The 21,881-nt window shown below is 32.1% G+C and overlaps 1 protein-coding gene across 1 annotated transcript in view; it reads left to right on the forward strand.

The window, feature by feature from the left end:
- The window catches only part of 5-HT2A (5-hydroxytryptamine receptor 2A), a 36,469-nt gene extending 17,796 nt beyond the window's left edge, over positions 1-18,673 (forward strand). The window contains exons 5-9 of the mRNA XM_090120055.1: positions 5,365-5,490; positions 6,677-6,874; positions 10,749-10,918; positions 11,686-11,812; positions 17,747-18,673. Coding sequence (XP_089976181.1) covers positions 5,365-5,490; positions 6,677-6,874; positions 10,749-10,918; positions 11,686-11,812; positions 17,747-17,930 — 805 coding nt within the window. The 3' untranslated portion in view covers positions 17,931-18,673. The remainder of the gene's footprint in view (positions 1-5,364; positions 5,491-6,676; positions 6,875-10,748; positions 10,919-11,685; positions 11,813-17,746) is intronic.
- The last annotated feature ends 3,208 nt before the right edge of the window (positions 18,674-21,881 follow it).

Raw genomic sequence — 21,881 nt, forward strand, 5'->3', positions numbered from 1 at the left:
AGTCACACGTCATTACGCTGGTACTCGATGTAATAACCTATGTCTCTCAATAACGGTTGTAACTAATCATCTGAACCATTACGTCATAATAGACTTATCGAGGTTATTTACTTGAAAGTGAGTGAGTATCTTGAAATATTATATTCTCTTACTAGCTGCGCTTCGCGGTTTCACCCGCGTGCCTCCGCTTCTGTTGGTTTTAGAGTGATGATAATAAATAAATAAATAACAAACTCTTCAGCCTTATAATATTAGTATAGATAAGAATTTAGGAGTTAAGTATAATAATATAAAAATGCCTTATTAAAAAAAAATTTAACAATGATGAAAGCTTTAAAATTTTTTGGACTAACAAATCTGATAACAATATTGATGAATTTTCTAAGCTAAAAGTTTAGAGAATAGAACCTGCCATTTGAATACTTATCATCCTTGAGATATAGATTTATACTTGTGCCTTGGCAATGTAAGTAATTTCAAATATTCATAAAGTATTCTCACTGCCAAGGTTCTTTATAACGTAGCCTGGTAACAAACATCTCAAAATCAATGGAGCGATCGACATAATACCATCGGTTTGCTATGTAATAGGATCTCCATTCGGCTTGATTACCGTATGTTTTGGAAGCTTTCCAAATGATCCCAGACCAAGAGGGGTACATCAATCAGTAGAGTAGATGCATCCGTTTTTATAGAATCGAAAGTAACAATTTTGGGTTCTTTTTAAAACGCAGTTCTACGTACTATTTTTGGTTGCAGTACAACTGTTAACTCCATACTTCTATTTTTATGAGTTAAACCGACAAAAAATTAACAGTTGTAACTACTGAATATAACTTAGTACTATATTAAAATCTTGCCTTATTAATTATTAAATTTTAAATTTGTTTGTATATGTCACATTGTATCCTTTGGCCTAATAAAATCTTTAACAATGCTGTAGCATTGTTCGAAACACGGTGTCGAAATATATTTTTATAACGTTCTTTTTAAACATTTATACAGTAGCTCATCTAATGAAATAAACTATACCGTCAAGTAATTAACTTTGCATCGTTCAAATATAATAGTTCTTCGGCGCGCGGCGGAATTTCAACTATTTTTATCTTTATTTACGGCACATAATTATTTCAGAGAGCCACTCGAAAGTTTTGCACTTGCTCCGGCAAAAGCTTCACCATTGACGTTGAAAATTGAAATATATTTTATGAAGTATTATTTTATTTTTCTTTTAGAGTGGAATGTGTTAAGCGCCAGTATGAGCGTAAAATACAAAAAGATTAACCGACATTATTTCAAAACGAGTTGTTCTTTTGGTATATTAAAAAAGCTCTTTGTCGTAGGAGTTATGAAGTTACTTAAATTATCTTCTTTTGTCGTAGGAGTTATAAAATTTGCATTAATAATCTTCTTATTCTTTACGGGATAGATACATTTCACTTATCGACTATCGAGCAAATGTATGATCAGTCTTCCTTACCTTGCCAAAGAAACTTTTTTCGTTAGTAGCTTTCAAGAAATAAGCTCTTGATATTATTATCAAAATATAGGTAACGTAAAAGGTCTTCTTCACATAAATAAATATATTTCAAGTTTAAATTAATATACTTATTGGCACTTAAAATAAAATACATATTTTACTTGATAGCCAAAAGTCCTATTTTCCCAATTATTATTATTTTACTCAGTATACCTTTTAGTAAATTGAAACATAATATTTGTCCCAGGTCGCAACACAAAAACGTGCGGGTAAATAAGCCCTCATTTTAAGTTAATGGATGATCTCAATTTTAAGTGAAATATTATAAAATTGATTGTATTATTCTGTAATATCGTGTACGCTGATAATTTTGGAACATGTTTTTATAATGTTTAAAGTTTAATCTTAAATAGATTCATAATAAAGTACGTTTTAAAGCACTGTTTGCTTTTAAAAATTAGATAAGTCTCTATGGTCTCTACATTATTTAAGAATTATATCTTATTTTATAACGCCAATATGAATACAGCACATAAATATAATAGACCGGGAGATACTGACACAAAATTTCGAGTCATTTGTAACAGGATGGCGGTTCTACAGGGGTCTTAGTACGCAATGACAAAAAGAAAAATGATGGTGTGAACGCTGGTACCGGTGGGTTAGTCGCGTGGGCGTTAGTCGAACTCGTCGGAAAAATAGCGAAAGTCAAACGATTTGTAACACAAAAATTTTAGAATTTACCGATAGCCCATAAAAAAGAAGTAGGCGGTAGTGTCATGCCATACTTTTCCGGTATGACTTACAGCCCGCCATACCGACGCGAATGTGTTGATTTAAAAAAAAACAATTATTCAACCATTTGTACCAAGCTAACTTTTGCACAGGTAACCATCGTCGTGCAGCCATTTACGAAAATCGCCATGCCATACTTTTCGGACGATTCCAAATGGTCGCCATACCGCCGAAAATCTGCAAAATTTTTTTATTTCGCCTATCTTTTTGTACCAGTATTGCATTTGGCTTTTTGGAGAGTATTTGATAAAATGTGACCATTATTATATTTGCCATATTTCTAGCAGGGGGAAAAAGTGCTGTCATACTTGAAAAATAAATTTATTATTAATTTATATAAGTGAAGATTTCCAACACCTAGATCTTTGAAATTTTGTATTTATATTCGTTGATCCTCAAACTTACAGGAAAAATAAGTGCCATACTGTTACAAATCGTTTGACTTTCGCTATTTTCCGACGAGTTCGACTAACGCCCACGCGACTAAGCCGCCAGTACCAGCGTTCACACCATCATTTTTCTTTTTGTCATTGCGTACTAAGAACCCTGTAGAACCGCCATCCTGTTACAAATGACTCGAAATTTTGTGTCAGTATCTCCCGGTCTATAAAGATTATGCTTGGTCAATATTCTTTGATGTTTATGATTTTATATAAATAAAATTAGATTATAATTCTAATAAAATTATAATTCCATTGTAAATTTATGTTTTAAGATATTAGAATCAATGAAAAATTACAGATACATTAAAGAAATTGTTTTTCGATATTTGATTGGAAATGAAAATAGCCCACGGTAAAAGCTCTTGTGCGGGAGATTATAATTAATGTTTATTTTATGTGTATTTACATCATAAAGTGAAAAGCGTTTCACATCACAATATTTGTTTTTCTCGATGATGATTGACTAATCAATTTTTGTTGGCAATAATTTGTTGTAGAAAATGCGATGTTTCAATAATGTTTAGGGATGTGACGAGTATTTATTTTCATTGAAGTTTTAATCTTATACATAAGCATAATAATTAATAATACATAATTTGAGACAGTAAAAACAATTTCAGAGTATTCATAAAGACTCTATGAATACTTCTGAAGTTATTGTTAACTCATGAATAATAAAGTATGGTATAATTTGTATGGTTGAACGCGCTGTTTGGTTTGTTTGTTTGGTTGAATTCGGAACTCGATTTGAAACAGTCTTTCACTGTTAGATAGCTCATATTATGTCGGGGAAGGTTAGAGGCTAAATATCATCATGCTAAGACCAATAGGAGCAGAGGAATGTGGGCATATACGTGGGGCACAACTAGTCTTAATATTATATTAATTATGTATGACTAATTCATAAAATCACGTCGTATATATGATTTAACGCTGCATTGAAATAAACAGAATAAGCTTGTGTTATTAAGTTATTTGTTTATTCCAACAAACAAATACATTAGTGGTTTTACGATCAATAAGTTACGATAACACTCATAGGAATTACTCTATCAGCCAATTTCATTCATTGTTTGCTACGAGTGATTTTGTAAGAGCTTATTGATGTTATTCTCTGTTTGATTATTATTATGCTCCTGTGAATGGTTTATGGTATGAACTTGATTGCGGATTGTATCATGTATTCAATAATAATACATTACTTATACTTTATGATGTAAACACATATTATTATAGATAGATTTATATATGGTATAATATTATGGCAAAAGCATCCACAATAGTCTTAAAGCTTAAAGATGGTAGAATTTTATACGTTACTAGCGGTCCGCCCCGGCTTCGCCCGTGGTACATATTTACGTTTTCTCTACATTAGAACCATCCTCGTACTTCAAGGAATATAATAAAAAAAGAATTATCGAAATCGGTTCAGCCGGCGATATGCGATAATGGTATTTGCTGAAAATTAAAATAATGGTATAGAATAGTAGAACACTAAAGTTTAATGATGAGAACACAGTACAAATGACACTGTCTATGAGTTCTTTATACAGCATTTGTTGAAAATAACCAGCAAAAATTAGTACCGAGGTTTTATAATATTAATGTGATTAAAAATTCACTGAAGTACTGAGCTTTAACACTCATAATAGAAGTTTAGTTAATAGTTACGCTTTATCTATTTTTCATTTTATATATTTACCTTAAATTTCGAGTTACTTAATTAAATCTTTTCAGTCGTGTGCCAAAAATTTAAACGTTTGCAATATTTCATTTAGCGTAGAAAATTCTACATTATTGGCACTGAAACTCATTTTTATAAATAATATGTGTTATTGAATTTCGTTGTCACAAAATGAAATTCATTTTTAAAATATTACAATCATAATATTAAAGTAATATATTGTTTATATTGGTTTTCGCTTATTGATATAACTTAAAGTTTCTCTTGGAAATATAATATGTAAGATTCATAAAATTCAGAGATAAATTGTTTCCAAATTTCCAATAGACGGGCAAATTAATCCTTTATCATAAAAAATTGCTGTGATTTGGATAACTTATCATACATCATGCAAGTTCGTACAAAAGCCGTGAAACAAAAGCAACTTGAACTCTCGCAGTTTTAACCCAGCTAATGACTTCTTTTGTCCCATGCTTGTACAGTTTCAATATTACGAATTTCGCAATGTTTTGTGGGGTCTTCTATAATGTCACTTTTTACTTTGGGGACAATAGCAACGGAATTTTGGTAAAGCGAAACATTATAGCTCTTTGTCAGGTATAGGCCTTGATTATGCTCTTTGAAATTATGTTTTAATTCAGCAGTTTTGGCGATTTCGGTAACCTAGATTCGATGGACGGATTTTCCTAATTGTTCTTTTGTGCATTGTGCTTGAAATTAAACTTGAAATTAAACCGCTTAATGTGATTAATAGGGAAATGTCCTACATTTAATATACATATAATTAAAAAACTTGCAAATACTGAATATCGCGATGTTCTCCCCATATTATTTATACTATTTTATTTTATAAACTAATATTGGGAGAACATCTTAACTAACTTATGCGTAAAATGATATATAACATTATTTTCCAAGTGGGCACTAAATCGTAAAATGTTTTTCGAATTTTCCTCATATAGACAATGTGGAGCGTTCGACAACGGGCCCACAGAGCGGCAAGTCCGTCGCACCAACGCTAGGAGCTCCCCCGACCTGTCTCCCGCTGTGTCCAGGCATATGACGTGGCGGGTCACTACTGTTTCCAGGTAAAATTAAATTAGATTTGAATACATGTTTTTTTTGTCAACCAAAAATAAATAGCAATTCGCTTTGTATTTTTGTTTATATAAATGAAATTTCTTTATTTTTCTTAATTTTATGGCTAAATTTCAATTTGAACATGATTTTAAACTTGTTTATTGAATAACTACATTGAGTAGGTATATAGTTATATCCTATCCATCCATGTAAACAATAAAGAAGATGTCTTCTTTATAACATAAATATATTAGAACAGATTAATTTCTCGAGCACCCAATTCACATTCGTGTTGAAATTATTGTTCTTACAGTGCGTGTGTAAATGATTACTCACTTTAATTAAATTAAATGTAACCTTACCTTACCTTTCACGAAAACATTCGGATGTGCCGCAAAATGATGGCATCCTTAGGGACATTTTCAAAGGGACATGAGAATAATTATTGCTAGATATTTTATTCATAAGGTACTCCAAATTAACTTTAATCATTCCGGTAATAAATCTCTTTAAATTCTTATCGTGGTTTGTGTAAACTGAAAAATTAAATCCGGGTCCATTTAATTTCATTATTTTGCGGTTAACATCAACATTTTGCGGTGTGCATGTCATGTTGAATTTACTTCCACAAGTGGTTAAAGGTGTTGGCTCTCATAAATGTTGAGACAACACCACAGCTTTTAAACAAAATTAAATAAAATGTCAAATAAATTCATGGTATATACCACAACAATTATTAATTGTTAATCGTAGAAAAATCTGAGTAAATTAATCTATGGCTAATTGTAATAGTTTTGTTGGTATTTTATAGTGAAGTGTAAATTTATATAAGTAAGTAATTTGCTTGCTTTATCTCGAAACGAAACAAAATGAACCGGATGAGCGTGTCCCATCCGCGATAGTTAATACATGAACGGATTCGGATGGTTCTCATAAATATCTAGATAATAGATATAGTCCCAACTTAGAATCATTTTGAAAGTATTTACAACGAAGTCTCTAGGTCATAGAAAAAAATTGGTTGTGCTTCTTTGTCGCTCGTTCCGCGCTCTCGCTTGCACTTCAAGTCTTACATGGAACGCCTCAGATGAGTCAGAGCGAGGTAACGCCGCATGAGTCATGTTTTTTCGTGCGTGCAGCCGGCTTTATCGAATAATAAGACGTTGTCACGTCAAAAAATTGCTTCTTTCCTAGGTCACAAAGAAACAAAATCGGTATGAGTGTGTCCCACCCGCAACTGAGTTACATGAACGGTTGTGGTAACGGCGCGGGTGGTTCTCGTAAGGGCCGCGACGTGGCGACGCAAACTCCAGCGAGTATAGCCGCTGAAACCAGACGCGCTAAGAAGCCCTTGAAGATCGCTCTACCAGCGCCTAATGCTTTGACTTTGAGGTACGTAAAATTGATTTTTTAAGTTTTTGTTTGATAAATATGTTGTTGAATTTAATACGTGGGTAAAGTTTTCAGGTTTTTGTTTGATTATTGAAATTGTTATATTTTAGTTTTATAGCATTGAGATGCTTTAAATGATTTTTAAAGAATAGAAAAAATTCGGTCACGGGGCAGGTTGAATCCACGTCTTTTTCTCTGTCATGTATCAAATGTATTGTTGCAGAGCAGTTTAAAGGTCATAGCGTGCATTCCTATACGATGTTATTCATTGTTCTAATTTTAGACCGGTTTTAATGTATGGATGTAAATAATAATGTTAGTTTAATTGTTAGGTAGTTAGTCTAACACCATATTATAATTATAATTGTTCATCACTAATTACTGTTATGCTCAACCAAGCAAGATCAAAGAGTTTCTCATCGCGTTTGTACTGTGATTAGATCCATTATTTAATTTGTAATTTAAAATCATTGTTTTTGGAACTTAACATAAATTATTTATTATAACAAAAGAGAAACTTATTTAGTTTAAAACTTAGATTACAAAATAAAATACAGATGGAGCATGACAACCGCCCGTCGCCCTTGTCAAAGAAAATACGAAATCAAAAGCAAATACGTCGCTGCTCTAGTGCTATAGCGCATATAGTGTCATGCAATACGTCAAAAAGGGTTTGCAATTTTAGTAAAAAAATGCTGTCTTGTGATAATAAAACGCTGTAAAATTTGTTCCCGAAAACAAAAAAAAAGATAAAGCATCGTTTCACAGGTTTTCTGTGGATTATTTGGCTGATTCATTTCTTTATACAAATAATAATTTTACAGATACGAAGGAATACAAAACTTCAACGTATGTTGCCAGTATTTTGAAAATGAATTTGCCATTTTTATTGTTAAAACGGTTAAAAGATCTTCAGGGTAATGCTGTTGGATTTTTCGATCGTGAATGTGATTATTTGTAAAGTGCACTAAAGGTTCATGATCATTATTAGATTATTTTAATAAGCATAATACATTATTTTGTTACTTTTATAAAGCTTAAAAACGCCATGGTCGTTTTCGCTAGCGATTTAATTTATGTGAACTCCATGATGGTTATGATGAAAATAAAATGTCCCGTATTCTCGACTAAAAACTACCACTATTTGCATTCATATATTTTGAAAAATAATATAATTATTATAGTTAATATTGAAAATTTTTTAAGTGAAACTTCTTTATCGGGGTTGGAAAAAAATGTAGTGTAACATTTTTTCGTTTCGTTACGTGCCATCTTTTTCTTGTCTCTACCACGCGTGATTCGACGTATTTCTGTAAAGTTGCAAATTATTTTTTGAAAAATAAGGTCATAAAGAAGTTTCACTTCGTACGTGTGTACACTAGTACACGCACTCATTTTTTATGTAATTTATTTAATTAAATATTTAATACAATTATTTTGTCCATATATAACTTTAGTGGGCAGGTACTTTATATAATAAAAGATTTTTTACAATATTATAAAAAAAAATATATCAACAAACCCGAAATAATATTAAAATAAAAATTAAAACTTGACTGCTAATTTATCTATATAGCCTACGTCACTACCGCCACTAACATAATAATTCAGATGATTGCAATGAAACCTCACAACTCAAAATCGGTCCAACGGTTTATACTGCAGGGCGTGTCAAAGAAATATTATACATACATACATAAACTCGAAAAACATAACCCTCTTTTTTCCGTAGTCGGGGAAAAATTTGGGAAATTTTTCAATATCTGGTAACATTACACGCACACAGAAGCACCGTGTACGTACAGTGCAGCGGCGAAATGACAGCACACATAGCTTTATTGAAAATGACGATAAATCATTCGGTTTAGTTCGGCAACGCTCCATCTGTCTTTTATTTTGTAATCTAAGGTTTAAAACAAGAAAAACATATTTAATTCAAAGTTACATAAAATATCAAAATCATATTTAATACTTCTCAGCAGTTCAACTATTGTGGTATTGTTTGAAACTGAAGTGCACATTCACTAGAAAAGTTTGAAAATTAATAATGCACAGTTCAGCACAATGTCCTTTTAATGAATAGTCATTTTGGATTTGGACATTATTGTTGGACGGAAATTTTTAACGAGCTATATAATATGTTATGTTTAGAAATTTTAGAGTGAAAACAGTTTTCATTTACTTTTCTGTAAATGTGCTTATGTAATAAAACCACTGCTCGTTTAAATATGTGTTCTTATAAAAATATTTGAAATACAATTCCACTCACATGAACTTTTTTGTAAAAAAATAAACGTTTTACTATTTTAGTTAAAATATATAAGCATATCATTAAAATAACACCATTGAAAGGGCTTACGTAAAATTTTCAATACATGAAATTGACGATGACGATTCAAAAATACGTTCATAGGTTTATAATACAACGTCCTAATAGAACGGGAGATTTTGTAAAAGTGAAAATGATATAACGCAGTCTAAACTAGTTTAAGCTCGCCACAGCTTCGCGGCTATCATTTTCGTGTCAAACTGAATAATAAATCTATCTTGCATACAGAATATCAAAAACTTTCGTGGAATATTCTTCTTATATAACGTTTTAAAAAGGGCTCCTAAAGCATCCATCGTACCCAGTACCACAATATACAGATACAACCAGTAGGGAAACTTCATACAACACGTTCGACTTCGTACAATGGCTCACGCACACAAGCAAGCGTGTTTACGAGAATCGTAAGGGTATTCTTATATCTGTCAATTGTGATAATACCTTTACGATTCTCGTAAACGCGCTCGCTTGTGTGCGTGAGCCATTTCGAACGTGTTGTATGAAGTTTACCTACTGGTTGTATATATTGTGTCCAAAGCGACTATTCAGGGAGATATTCGACAAACATTTACGCTAAGGACAAAGTTATGCGGGACAAAACATTTCAACTAGTGTCAGTGTTGGCAAGTTATTGTTTTGGGACTGCCGCGTAACGTTTGAAACGGTGAGATGTGGGAATTAGTCTCCAGGTAACTGGGGAATTATCTTTCAACAGGATGTTAAAGTTGTTCACAGTTAGAATAACGTTTTAGCATATTCGTTTTATAGATACGTATGATTAAATAAAACTTTTAACGATTAGAAGTTTTTGAGCTCTTTGCCTTTTATAAAGATATTTCTAACTGTACAGCTTTTATAAGTTTAGAAATAATTTCTGCGAATATTTCATGAATATATTTTCAAACGCTCTTTAAAAAACGAGCTTTTATTTCATTTATTTGTTCTAGTTTCACGAAATCTGAAGTATTTGTTGTGATTATTAAATACACAGATTTGTTTTTGTATTTCTAAAACGTAAAACGTTAACAGTTTTATAAGTACTTTACCACTAATGTATTACTAAATTGTTATATATGTATATGTAGTTTTTTGATAGAATGATCTGATAAAATCTATTGGTAGGTTATTTGTCGATGTATTTATTTAAATTATAGACTTTGACACAAGTAAATATCGAAAATGTACGTAAAGTAATATTATAAATCAACACTAATGTCTAAATATGTCATAGAAATTGTTAAGTATGATTTATCGTTCCCTTGATGTCTAAACAAGACTTATTTAATATGAGATTATTTTTCCTGTATTTAAATCATGAATTTTAATTATATAAAAACAAAATATTTTTTTTAACGAACGAACAACATAAAATTACCTTGCCAAAATATTTGTGAATATTTTAATGATTTTTAGAAAAATGCCTACAAAGTCAATATCAAAAATTATTTTTACTTATAACTCAGACACCACTTCAATATTAGCAAAATGTTTGAAATAATACAATATAATAAATTGCTACAAACTCATATTATTTACTACAAACAGGTTTCTAACAAACCGCAAAAAAGGAAGATCCCTCTCAGCGAACGCAGTTGCAAATGAACAGAAGGCAACCAAGGTGCTCGGGCTTGTCTTCTTTACGTTTGTACTGTGTTGGGCGCCGTTCTTCTTGTTAAATATCTTGTTTGCGGCTTGCCCAGCTTGTATTGTGCCAGGTAAGATAAATGTTTTGAATATGTGAATTTGATTTATTTGAATAAATAAAGTATGTAACACAAAATAATAAATTTTTGGTTAAGTTGACTGATACATTTTTGGACGTATGCAGTGCCTTTTGAAATGTATATTGAAGGTTGCTGGAGTATTTGAATCACAGATGGTTGCTAAAATTGTGTTACTCTGTTTGTGCATTTATTTTATCCAAGGTTCAGTGTGATGTTTATTTTATGTAATTTCAATAATTTATAAAGAATAAAAAATTGAATCATAAATCAGCACATTAAGGCGCTACCCGGCAATTTCGACTATGTTCAACCTCTATAAAGTCTGGTACAACATAAAGCACAATACCGAAAAAAATATATAAAATAGGATGGTCTTTGATCTTTAATTGCTCGCGAGGAATTTCTTCCAAAGTTAATAGATTTCTAAAAAAAAAAAATGTGCCGTGGTCATCGATTTTTCCGCAAACCTCTATAAACTTCGTAACCCGCTGACTTAGAGCTCTGAAAATTTTATGTTTAATAAATTATCAGTTACACAACAGTCCCTGACGAGGATTTTTTGTTTCACTGATTGGTATCTTTTTAAATACAAAATGCGAGGAAAAAAGAAGGTGCAGCGGGAGAGGTTTGAGATCCGTCAAGTATGGTCAAGGTTATTAGCGCATGTATAAGCCTTAAGTAATATAAGTATTGTACTTGTTTAATTAAATTACTTATTAATGAATTGTTTATAAACTAATATATAACTTGTTTCACAGAGCACGTAGTAGACATTTGCCTTTGGCTGGGCTATGTGTCGTCTACAATAAACCCCATCATATACACTGTGTTCAACAGAACTTTCAGGGCAGCATTTTTGCGATTACTCAAATGCCATTGCAGCAGGTAAGCAAAGCTATTTACTTACTTTCCTTATAACCGATTACAATGAAATTTACCACACATATAGAGTAGGTAACTTGGATTAACACATAGGATAGGTTTTATCCCGGAAATCCCACGGGAACGGGACCTATGCGAGTTTTTCTTCAAAAACGTGGGCGAAGCCGCGGGCGGAAATCTAGTTTCTTATAAAGTCATTTAGGCATAATTTGATTATTTTAAATTATTTGATTGAATAATAATAAATGCAGTTCAAATAGAAAACTGCTATCAATTTAATTCATCTTTGTTCAAAGCATTATAAGCTATTAATCTTATATTTTTCTCTTTTTACTCTTTACTTAATAGAATGCTGTTATATGTTCTTAATAACTAGTATAATTAATATAAAAGTTTCATAGATGTATTATAATCACATGATTTATTGATGACTTAATACTTTTCATTGAAGAATCTTATAAATAACGACGTGTTCATATCTCTTAATCTTTTAAACATTCTAGAAAATTCTAGGTTCTTTTCCAACAAATATACGATGCTCATTTGTTCTTTATTAAAATGTTTTATGTTTGATGGCGGCGCTGACGCACAAGATCGTGAATAATTTCTTTAATGACTATCCGTTTCTAATGAAAAATTTCTTTGCAGACGGGAAAGTCAAGGTTAATTTGAAATTATCCACTTTCCATATAATTATTTCGAATTATCATTTACGGTTCAACAATTTGACAATATTTAAACATGAATTAAGTATTAAAAAATTACATGGTTTCTGTAAAATTTAGAATTAACATCTAATATATTTTATTGCGTTTTAGAAGAATGACGTTATGTATTTATCTAACGCAATTACTTGTTACACAGCAAATGTATCACGAAACAGACTCGATTTCACTTTAAAAGTACAAATTATAAAACAAAAGCAAATAAACGTGCAATTAACGTCAGCATTTATTATTCCCTTAATTAATTGTGTAATTTGAACGCCTTGTCGCGTTAATTTCATCCTTAGTGAAATTAAATGAAAAAATGTAAAATGTTCCTTGAGAACAGAAAACTAAGATATTGTGAAGAAAAATGTTATGAAGCATTAATAGAAGCGTACAAAATATTATTCTATTTTAAAACTTTGAGAATTTTTTCATTAGTTATAGCGAAAAATATTTTGAAGCTTTCAAAAGCTAAAAGTAGTAAGTTCACTAGCCTTCTAAAATTATCTTTGTTTACAACTATCATTGTCGTTCCAAATGAGTATCCAGACCAAAATAGTCTCTCTCGAGACAATGTAGCTTGATCGGGCTATGAAATAGTTCAACTAATTGAAAACTTACTCCCGGGGTTAAGACATTGTCTACGAGTTGAAGCTCTTTTATGTCCATGGATAGCATTTGTACGGACATTTTAACTGACTGTTGTTGATCGTATGTAATGTACATTTTATGTGCTATTTTTTTTAAAGCAGGATTTGTCTCAATTGGTTTTAATGATCTCTAACTATAGAATATTTTACGGACGGACGGACAGACAACGGATTGGTTTATACCTACCCATACAAACTGGGTATTTTTTCGAATTACTTTAGCTATATTTTCTTTATTGAAAGGAGCTTTTTAGTAGAAAATTCTTCATTTCCATCGGGACGTTCAGGAAATATTTCAGCATTACCATCGTCAAATTCAGGATATATTTTATAGCAATTGCCAATTAGGTACTCATATTACATTATTTCTTTCTTGAAATAACAGTTTTTTCATCAATACTTTTACAAATATATATATATATATCTAAAATGTGATATAGTTTTTATTTGAGTTCAATGATCTATGTCAATATTTTAAGGAAAAGTGGGTTAATAGAAGACGTGATCACATGGTTAACGTGATCTTGTGGATTTAGGTCCTCAAATACGTACTCGATCCCATCAATTTTTCACACATCTTATCTTTGCCGGGATTCGGGAAACCACATTTATATCATTGTCGATTCAGATTTCTCAGGGATTCAAGTTTTATAGATGTCTGTGACCTCGCTATTTGTTTGCATTTGTTCAGTTTCCTTACCCGTGTTGATGTGATTTAATTTTCGTCTTCTTTATTGTTTATATAATTAATTTGAAGGAATAATTTTCAGGCCCCAATTACAGTAAAACTTGTTTTGTTGTATTATGTAAGTTAATCAGAATTGTAATTTGATAAGTGAATCCGTAAAAAACTAATTGTAAAGGTTAAAAAATAACCAATTTGCCAATGAATGTGCCAATTACAACACTTAAAAGTATAATAATTAAGAGATCCATACTAAATGGACGGAAGCCTGGCAATGCTCCAAAAGCAAACAGATTGAAAATTGTTTAAAGCTCTGGTGTTATTGTTTAGTCGACATTAATTAACGTCGAGTATCATTTGTGAATCCAGTTAGATAAAATCCTTGAGTGGTTTGCTCCATTCCGTTATTTTTTACGGATTGGTTAAATTGAGGAAATGAGACTTCTAAATGTTTATTTTTTCCGTCTAACGATCGCATGTTTGCAGACTGAGAAAATTTGTAAACATGCTTTTTATATCAACTGTTATACTACTATAATATACAGGTTATTATATTTCAATAAGTTCAGGTCTTTTATTTAAAAGTAAAAATTATATTAAAACATTTAAAATAGTTTTAAGTGTTGGTTTTGAATTATTATAGGTTGCTATAATCATTATAGTTCTGATCTTTTATATCAAAGAGATAATAATATATCCCAAAAATTTTGAGACAAAGTTTAGTTCATATTTGTATCTTTACCAATCGCTTACTTTCTACTAATCGCTTTAAAGATAACCCTTAAAAAACTGTAGACCATAACTAAGTTGAATAGGCAACTATCATTTTCTACATTGATATAAACACCGCATCCGCACCACATGATTAAAAACACTTAAAATGCTGCTAATCAACTATCAAATAAAAATCATTCTCTATGAGAAAATACAGGCACATTAGCTCGTTTACATCGAACTAATTACTTCGATTCTATCGATAAAACAAATGCAGTCTCAGCACGTTTTGTAGCAAGTAATGTAAATCGAGTCAATTGGATAGTACTTGTTACATTCTCTGGATTAATTATCTTTTAAGGGTCTTGAGTCGTAGCTTTCTTTGGCTATGGAGATAAGATATTGTTTGCTTTTTGGAATATTATGAATTCTTATTGTATTGTTCGTCAAGAGTGCTTGAGAAATAATAAATGAATAATTGAAGTTATTGTGACTTGAACTTATTCAGATAAAAGTTTATCGTATTCTTATTTTATACTAGCGGTCCGCCCCGGCTTCGCCCGTGGTACATCTTTACGTTTTCTCTACATAACAACCATCCTCGTACTTAAGGAATATAATAAAAAAAGAATTATCGAAATCAGTTCAGCCGTTCTCGAGTTATGCGCTTACCAACACATTTTGCGATTCATTTTTATATATAAGATGAAGATAAAAATCAAGCATAAACATAAAAAATTTACGACAACCTAAAAAACAAAACAACACGAAAATTTTAATGAGTTAAAATATGCGCGACTGGGAAATTATTACTTTTTCTATGTTATATTTTTCTATGCCTTCCAAGATTTAAGTGTTAAAAATGTGCCATGAATTGATATTTACATTAAAAATGCATTATTAGTGTGAGTTTCATTTCCATCTATAGGTATCCTATTGAAAGACCTTTGTTTGAAGTTCCGAACTACTATGTCGTCAGTATCGACAAGTTTTAACAATTGTAATTAATAGAACTAAAACTATTTCAACTTGTAGACGAATTTGAGCTGACTGAATAGTAGATATAAATTAATTCTTGAGATGCAACACAACAATGTGATACCTATTGCTATTGAGAAATTTCAAAGTATGTTTGAAGTATATCCAAAAATTTAAATACGGAAATCCCAGAAAATTATCATACACATAAATAAAATATGAACTTTTTAACATTATCAGAATAAAAAAAAATAATCTCGTTTTATTATGATTTCCTCTCCACTTGACAAATGAAATTGACTATGACCGTGAAAATTTAGCAAAACATGCAAGCAAGACAACTTGTTACTTACAAGTATCATGTTCGTCTTGCGAACTTTCCATACATCTGGGGGCACGGTAGTGCCCCCGCCAAGACAAGCCAAGCGAGGCGCACGGGCACTACCTACCTTTTCTCGAAGCGCTTCGACGTTTTTTTGAACCCTCATAACTTGGGTTTGGATTATGCTAGATCAACAAAATTTTCGGGATATATTGTCAATAGCGGACTTATTGAACATATTAAGTTTTAATTACATTAGCTTTTATACTTCAGATTTTATTTATATCTAAAAAACGCTAATTTCGTCACTGACTCACTGATGATCATCAAAATTCTTAAGGTATTTCCTAATGTCCTAGAAAGCTGAAATTTTGTATGTAAGCTAGTATTAGCACACAAACAACAAAAAAATTATAAAACTTGTAACTTTCATCCCCCAACCCCTTAAACTAGGGGATGGGAGTTTGTATGAGACCTGTAATTTTAAATTAAATTTTGATGACGCTAGAGGTCTAATCTAATAATCTAAAACTTGGTTCCCCTAGATATATATATGTATAGGTACTCCTTGTTAAAAAAAAAATTGTTACAAACAACCTACAAAAAGAAATGAAATCCCACCAAAAACATTTTCATGTAAAATGTTGCCAAGACGAGCCCATATGACTCGCACTGTCAAAAAGTTATCAGATCTCATGTAGAGCCAAGCTTCTAACACTACACGCCCTAACTCTACAAGGCCTAACTTCACAAACTCTACACCTTAGTCAAAATATGTGGCTTGGCCGTTCGTTACTACAAGAACTATTGTATAACACAAAAGTAATGAACAGTGAATTAATTTTTCACCTTACGCCGATGTGAATGTAGCGAAATGGCCAAGCCACATATTTTGACTAACGTGTAGAGTTTGTGAAGTTAGGCCTTGTAGAGTTAGGGCGTGTAGTGTTAGAAGCTTGGCTCTACATGAGATCTGATAACTTTTTGACAGTGCGAGTCATATGGGCTCGTCTTGGCAACATTTTACATGAAAATGTTTTTGGTGGGATTGTATTGTCAGCGATTATACAATCACACATCAAAGTTTGAATTACTACCAACAATGTTCTCAAAACTAATTCAAACTTGCAAGTGTAAACAATACAAACATCCGTGTTACAATGTTACGAATATAGAAGTCATAACTCATTATAACCTGTAAATCTTTAACTAGATGAGAATGACATTCAAAATTTTCCAGACAATTGTGAAAGTCATTCTTTTTTTATCTTTTTTATGTTACTAATAAATCTTATGTGAGTTGCTGCATTCAACATCTTTAAAAACCATAATGTATGCTCATGATCGCACTGTATGTGTTTGAAACCGTGGGATAATTAATGTTAGAACGAGTAAATCATATTATTTTATAACTGTAAACATTTTTTGTTCTTTAAATGTTTCCCTTGTTATTGACTTTTTGCTGATGCGCCTCTACATCATTAATATATATATATATATTATATAGCTAAATAAGTATAAATCCCTATCTTGCGTCAATGTTATATCATCATCAGTCATCGCCAGTTTTACTTCTTCCGGATATATTAGCTAGACAGCCCAAAATTTGTTAAATCTCTTGAATAACTACATTATCAACTTTGAGCACGATCCAAGCAGCCCCTCCCGTCCTCGGCGTTTGCACTTGCTTCAGGTCTATGGGCTGTCTATTGAACCACCGTTAGGCGTAGTGTTAGATATAGGCAGTTTCACTACTTCACGATGTGTTTAGCTTCTTTTCCAGTAAGAAATACGTCAATTATAATCTAAAATGAGGGATTTTAGAACGAACATTTATATTGACTTCGAGCAAGATCTAAACAGCTTCCCCCGTTCTAGACGTGGTCGTTGCACCCGCTACAGGTCGGCGGGCTCGACCCGCGGCGCGTCGCAGCTGTGCGCTCGCTCCGCGCTCCCGCTCGCGATATCCCTCCGCCCCTCCGCTATGCCCACCGCCCCTGCGCAGGAGACCGAGACTGTCATGATTGACCCACCGTTAGGGGACTATAGTGTTAGATATTAATCGTTTAGTGGTCATCGGCAGTTTCACAACTTTTGTCAATAAGACGCCTATAGCTGACGTACTTTCTCAGGTACATTTCTACGCTTGCTGTACCTTCTTGTGTGATAAACCTGTGCAGTTTTTGAGCCTACTCATGTTCGGTTGACCTGTGCGGGCTTTAGACGTACCTAAATAGCCCTAACTACCTAATAATAGTACGGTAGACCTCTCCGGTAAACCGTATCGTGTTTGGCTTATATTACACGTAAAGTATTTACCCTCACCAATAATTAATAATAGCTAGTGTATCGTATCGTAGTTGTAAACCTGTAACTCGCGTAATGATGAATTTTATCCAATCCTTCGAAAAAATCAGACCTGTAACAATTAATTGAACTGACTAATGACGATAGGTAGGAGAGATATACTTTACGTGTAACAGGCGCCTTAAAAAACAAATATTGTATAAAATGTTAATTAAATTATGGAAGGTGGCAGTTATTCAGCAAGTTGTGAAGCTGTCTCTCAGTATCAAAATTGTTTTGTTAGTTTGTTGGTTTTAGTGAATTGTAAAAAAAAAAGAATTTTAAATTAGATTGAATGTATTGTAATTTCTTTGTGAAAATTTTGTAAATTAGGTTCTAAAGTAAAAAGTGAAAATAAAATTTCATGAACAATGAAAGTGTTTGAAAAATTAAATCAATTTAAATGTAATACAAGATCTTTGATGTGTACGTGTAATATGTAGTTTGGAAATTAAATTTTGCATGTCTAGTTTTCTACACTGTACAACAAATCTTCTGTAAGTATTCATTTCTTTAAAAGACGAATGTAATCTTTTAGTATGGCCTTAAAAGCCATCCCCATAAGACGATCAATAATTTTATGGAAGCAATACCAAAGTCAATGTTATCCATAAGTTGTGTAAGTGAAAGATATATTATACCTATGTATTTTAAACGGTCTATGAAATACCTATGTGAACTTATAAGATCAAAATCCTAAGATAAACCACCTACTTCGAGAGATCATTGTATTTTTCTATACGATTTGTAACCTTAAAATTTTCATACTAAACTATTTCTTCGATGTGAAAACTAAATTAAAAATATAAAACATTGTACCAACAAAATTTATAAATCTTCTAAATTGTCGTAACATGTAAATTTCCTGAAAATATTTATTGTGTGAACTCTTTGTGAAATATCTGTAAGATTATTGAGTAATTTGCATTAATTAGATGGACGAATTATGTAAAAAGTTACCTTAATATTTTAAATTATGTAATACAATAAACATTTTATTTAGTAATTTATATCGATGTGAATAATTATCATTAGCAAGCGTTGTGATGTAATTATTTGTTTATAAATAATGTAGTATAATTAGAAAGTAATTATTACTATTCTGTATCTTTATGTACGAAAAAATAGGAAAATAAATATTTTTAAATACTGTACCGTGTTTTATTGTTACCTTGTATACTAAATATTAACCATAATAAGAGGCAAAGCTCATATTTCTCATAACGAGTAACTTCAATCCTACGCAAATCTTATTGAATTCAGACACTTGAAATTCTAACAGAAAGCTGTTTAATTAGAAGAGAGGCAATTGAATCACTATGAAAAACAAGGTAATTAGTGAATAAAACTGCTCCTTCTACAATCTTTTATTTATTATTTACATGTATAATACAAAGTGATTCATTTTAATTTATGGTGGTATCCAAAATATATGCTTTTTAGTCCTTATAATAGAAAGTCTGTCTTGAAAGTTTTTTTGTCTGTCTAGTAAAAGTTTTTATCATTGAACGATGAAACACAAAGTAAGCATAATGAACTAGATTCCCTCTTTCATTAGTTCATTTCTTCCCGCCTGCATTTTCACTTCCTTGCACTTTTCCGGTAATGGTTTTCCATAGAAAATTTTCCATCTTCATTTCAAAAATAACACCACCTGAAATAATAAAGCCTTCCATTTTTTATTGTGACTTAATAAATAGTACCTAGTAATAATAATAATGTAGGTGTCGAACGTCACAAATTGGGCCAGCTTGCAGCGGGAAAGGTAAGTATGCATGCGAATTTTTCTTTTTCGTCCTTTTCCATGGCTTAAAAAAAGCGAACCAATAACTCGGTTGCCCAAGGACTCCATTCACTATAACGTATCCAACTTTGACCGTAACAGGCAGGTGTTAGAAAAATTTGTATTGAAAAGTATAAGATCAGCACCGCCACGTGGTATAGCATAGTAGATATATATATCGTGTTGCTTTTTGATCATGACACGTTCCTATTGCGATCATAGTATGATACGTTGCAGTGGATAGATTCCTTTTTATAAAAAAAAAAATACGTGTGGCACTCGAGGGCTGCCGCGGTAAAGCTATTGCATAGCATCGTATCGCTGTTCCGGTTGGAGTGGGGGGTGTTAGGTTTTTCGTTACGGAATTTTACATTCGGTCACCGCGCTCAAAGTCTGTGATATGCAATATATATAGCTATGCAATAGCTTAAAAATACATACACATAATTTAACTGCGAAAACAAAATCCCCAGTTAGCATATTAACAACAATATTAGGATGGATCACTATAACTTTATAACAGGTGTCGAGGCAGAACAAAATAAACAAATGCTAACTAGGAACACTATCTGTAACAGTAACAGACCTTTGTATCATCAATCAAGTTGCGACGTTGAATCCCGAGTGCTATCGGGAACTATTTGCACCCGGAAAAATGGGCTAAGCGTGATTTTAGTTTTAGCAAGGGATTCCGTATAGTTTTTCCACTATATTTTACTTTTATACTAGATGATCACGGCTTAGTCAGTTTAAATTCTTGCTGCTTAATTGAGTCTAAAGTTTATGGCTATTGCTGTAAATAATGTCCCTTTATCGCGACTCCCGTTTTTCAAAGTACTCCTCTAAAAGCCACAGCCAGTATCGGAATTCTTGGACTCGAAATCTCGAGTGATGTGCAGTTCTCTTGTCATCTGGAAGGTAAAGCTAAGTTAGCTTCGCAGAAACTAGGTGTACTCTGTAGAGCGGGGCAGTATTTCACTCCGAGCCATCGCCTTAACCTTTATAAGACGCTGTGCGACTCGTTGGCGAGCCAAGTCTAACCGATCGGCTTGATTCTTTGGCACTGCGTAGAGAAGTCGCTTCCTTATGCGTCTTCTACCGCATTTATCATGGGGAGTGCTCTGAAGAACTGTTTGGTGCACTGCCTGCTGCTGAATTCCACCATCGTACGGCACGTCATAAACTGAAATTCCATCCATACCATCTGGACAGCTGGCGATCAACAACTGTTCGCTTTAGAAGAAGTTTTTTGCCTCGTGCTACCGAAATTTGGAATCAGCTCCCGCGGGCAGTGTTTCCAATGAGTTACGATTTGGGGACCTTTAAGAAAAGAGCGTACACCAACCTTTAAGGCCGGCAACACACTCGCCATACCCCTGGTATTGTGGGTGCAAGTGGGCGACGGTGATCATTTACCATCAGATGACTTGTCTGCTCGTTTGCCTGCTCTTCACATAAAAAAAAAAATATGGGACATGACACCTGACACACATGACAGGTATGATATCATGATATTAAACTCTGTCTATACTATTAGATTGAAATATTGTTGAAAAGTACTATGCTATTAATTGTTGGATTTTAATTTACAGGATTTTATTGATTAAGTATACGAATTAAAATATTACAATTAACTTTATTGCTTTTAATGTAATTCTTATAATATTTGGTCTAATCAAAATATTATTCCATCACTGAAATACTTAGATTAATATAAATTGTATTTCTCACGGAACCCTACGAGACGCTAACGACTCCATGAAAACAAAATTTTACAACGGATTCTATTCAGTATTTGTTACGAAAACAAAGTGACAAAATGTGAAAATTTGAACTGAATAAACTTGAGAATAAATTTATAATGTAGCTTCGAATGAAGACGAA

Source organism: Colias eurytheme, chromosome 3, assembly GCF_061535395.1.
Source record: "Colias eurytheme isolate Ceu_HAF_F1 chromosome 3, ilColEury1 Martin Lab GWU primary, whole genome shotgun sequence".
In the NCBI taxonomy this organism is placed as follows: Eukaryota; Metazoa; Arthropoda; class Insecta; order Lepidoptera; family Pieridae; genus Colias; species Colias eurytheme.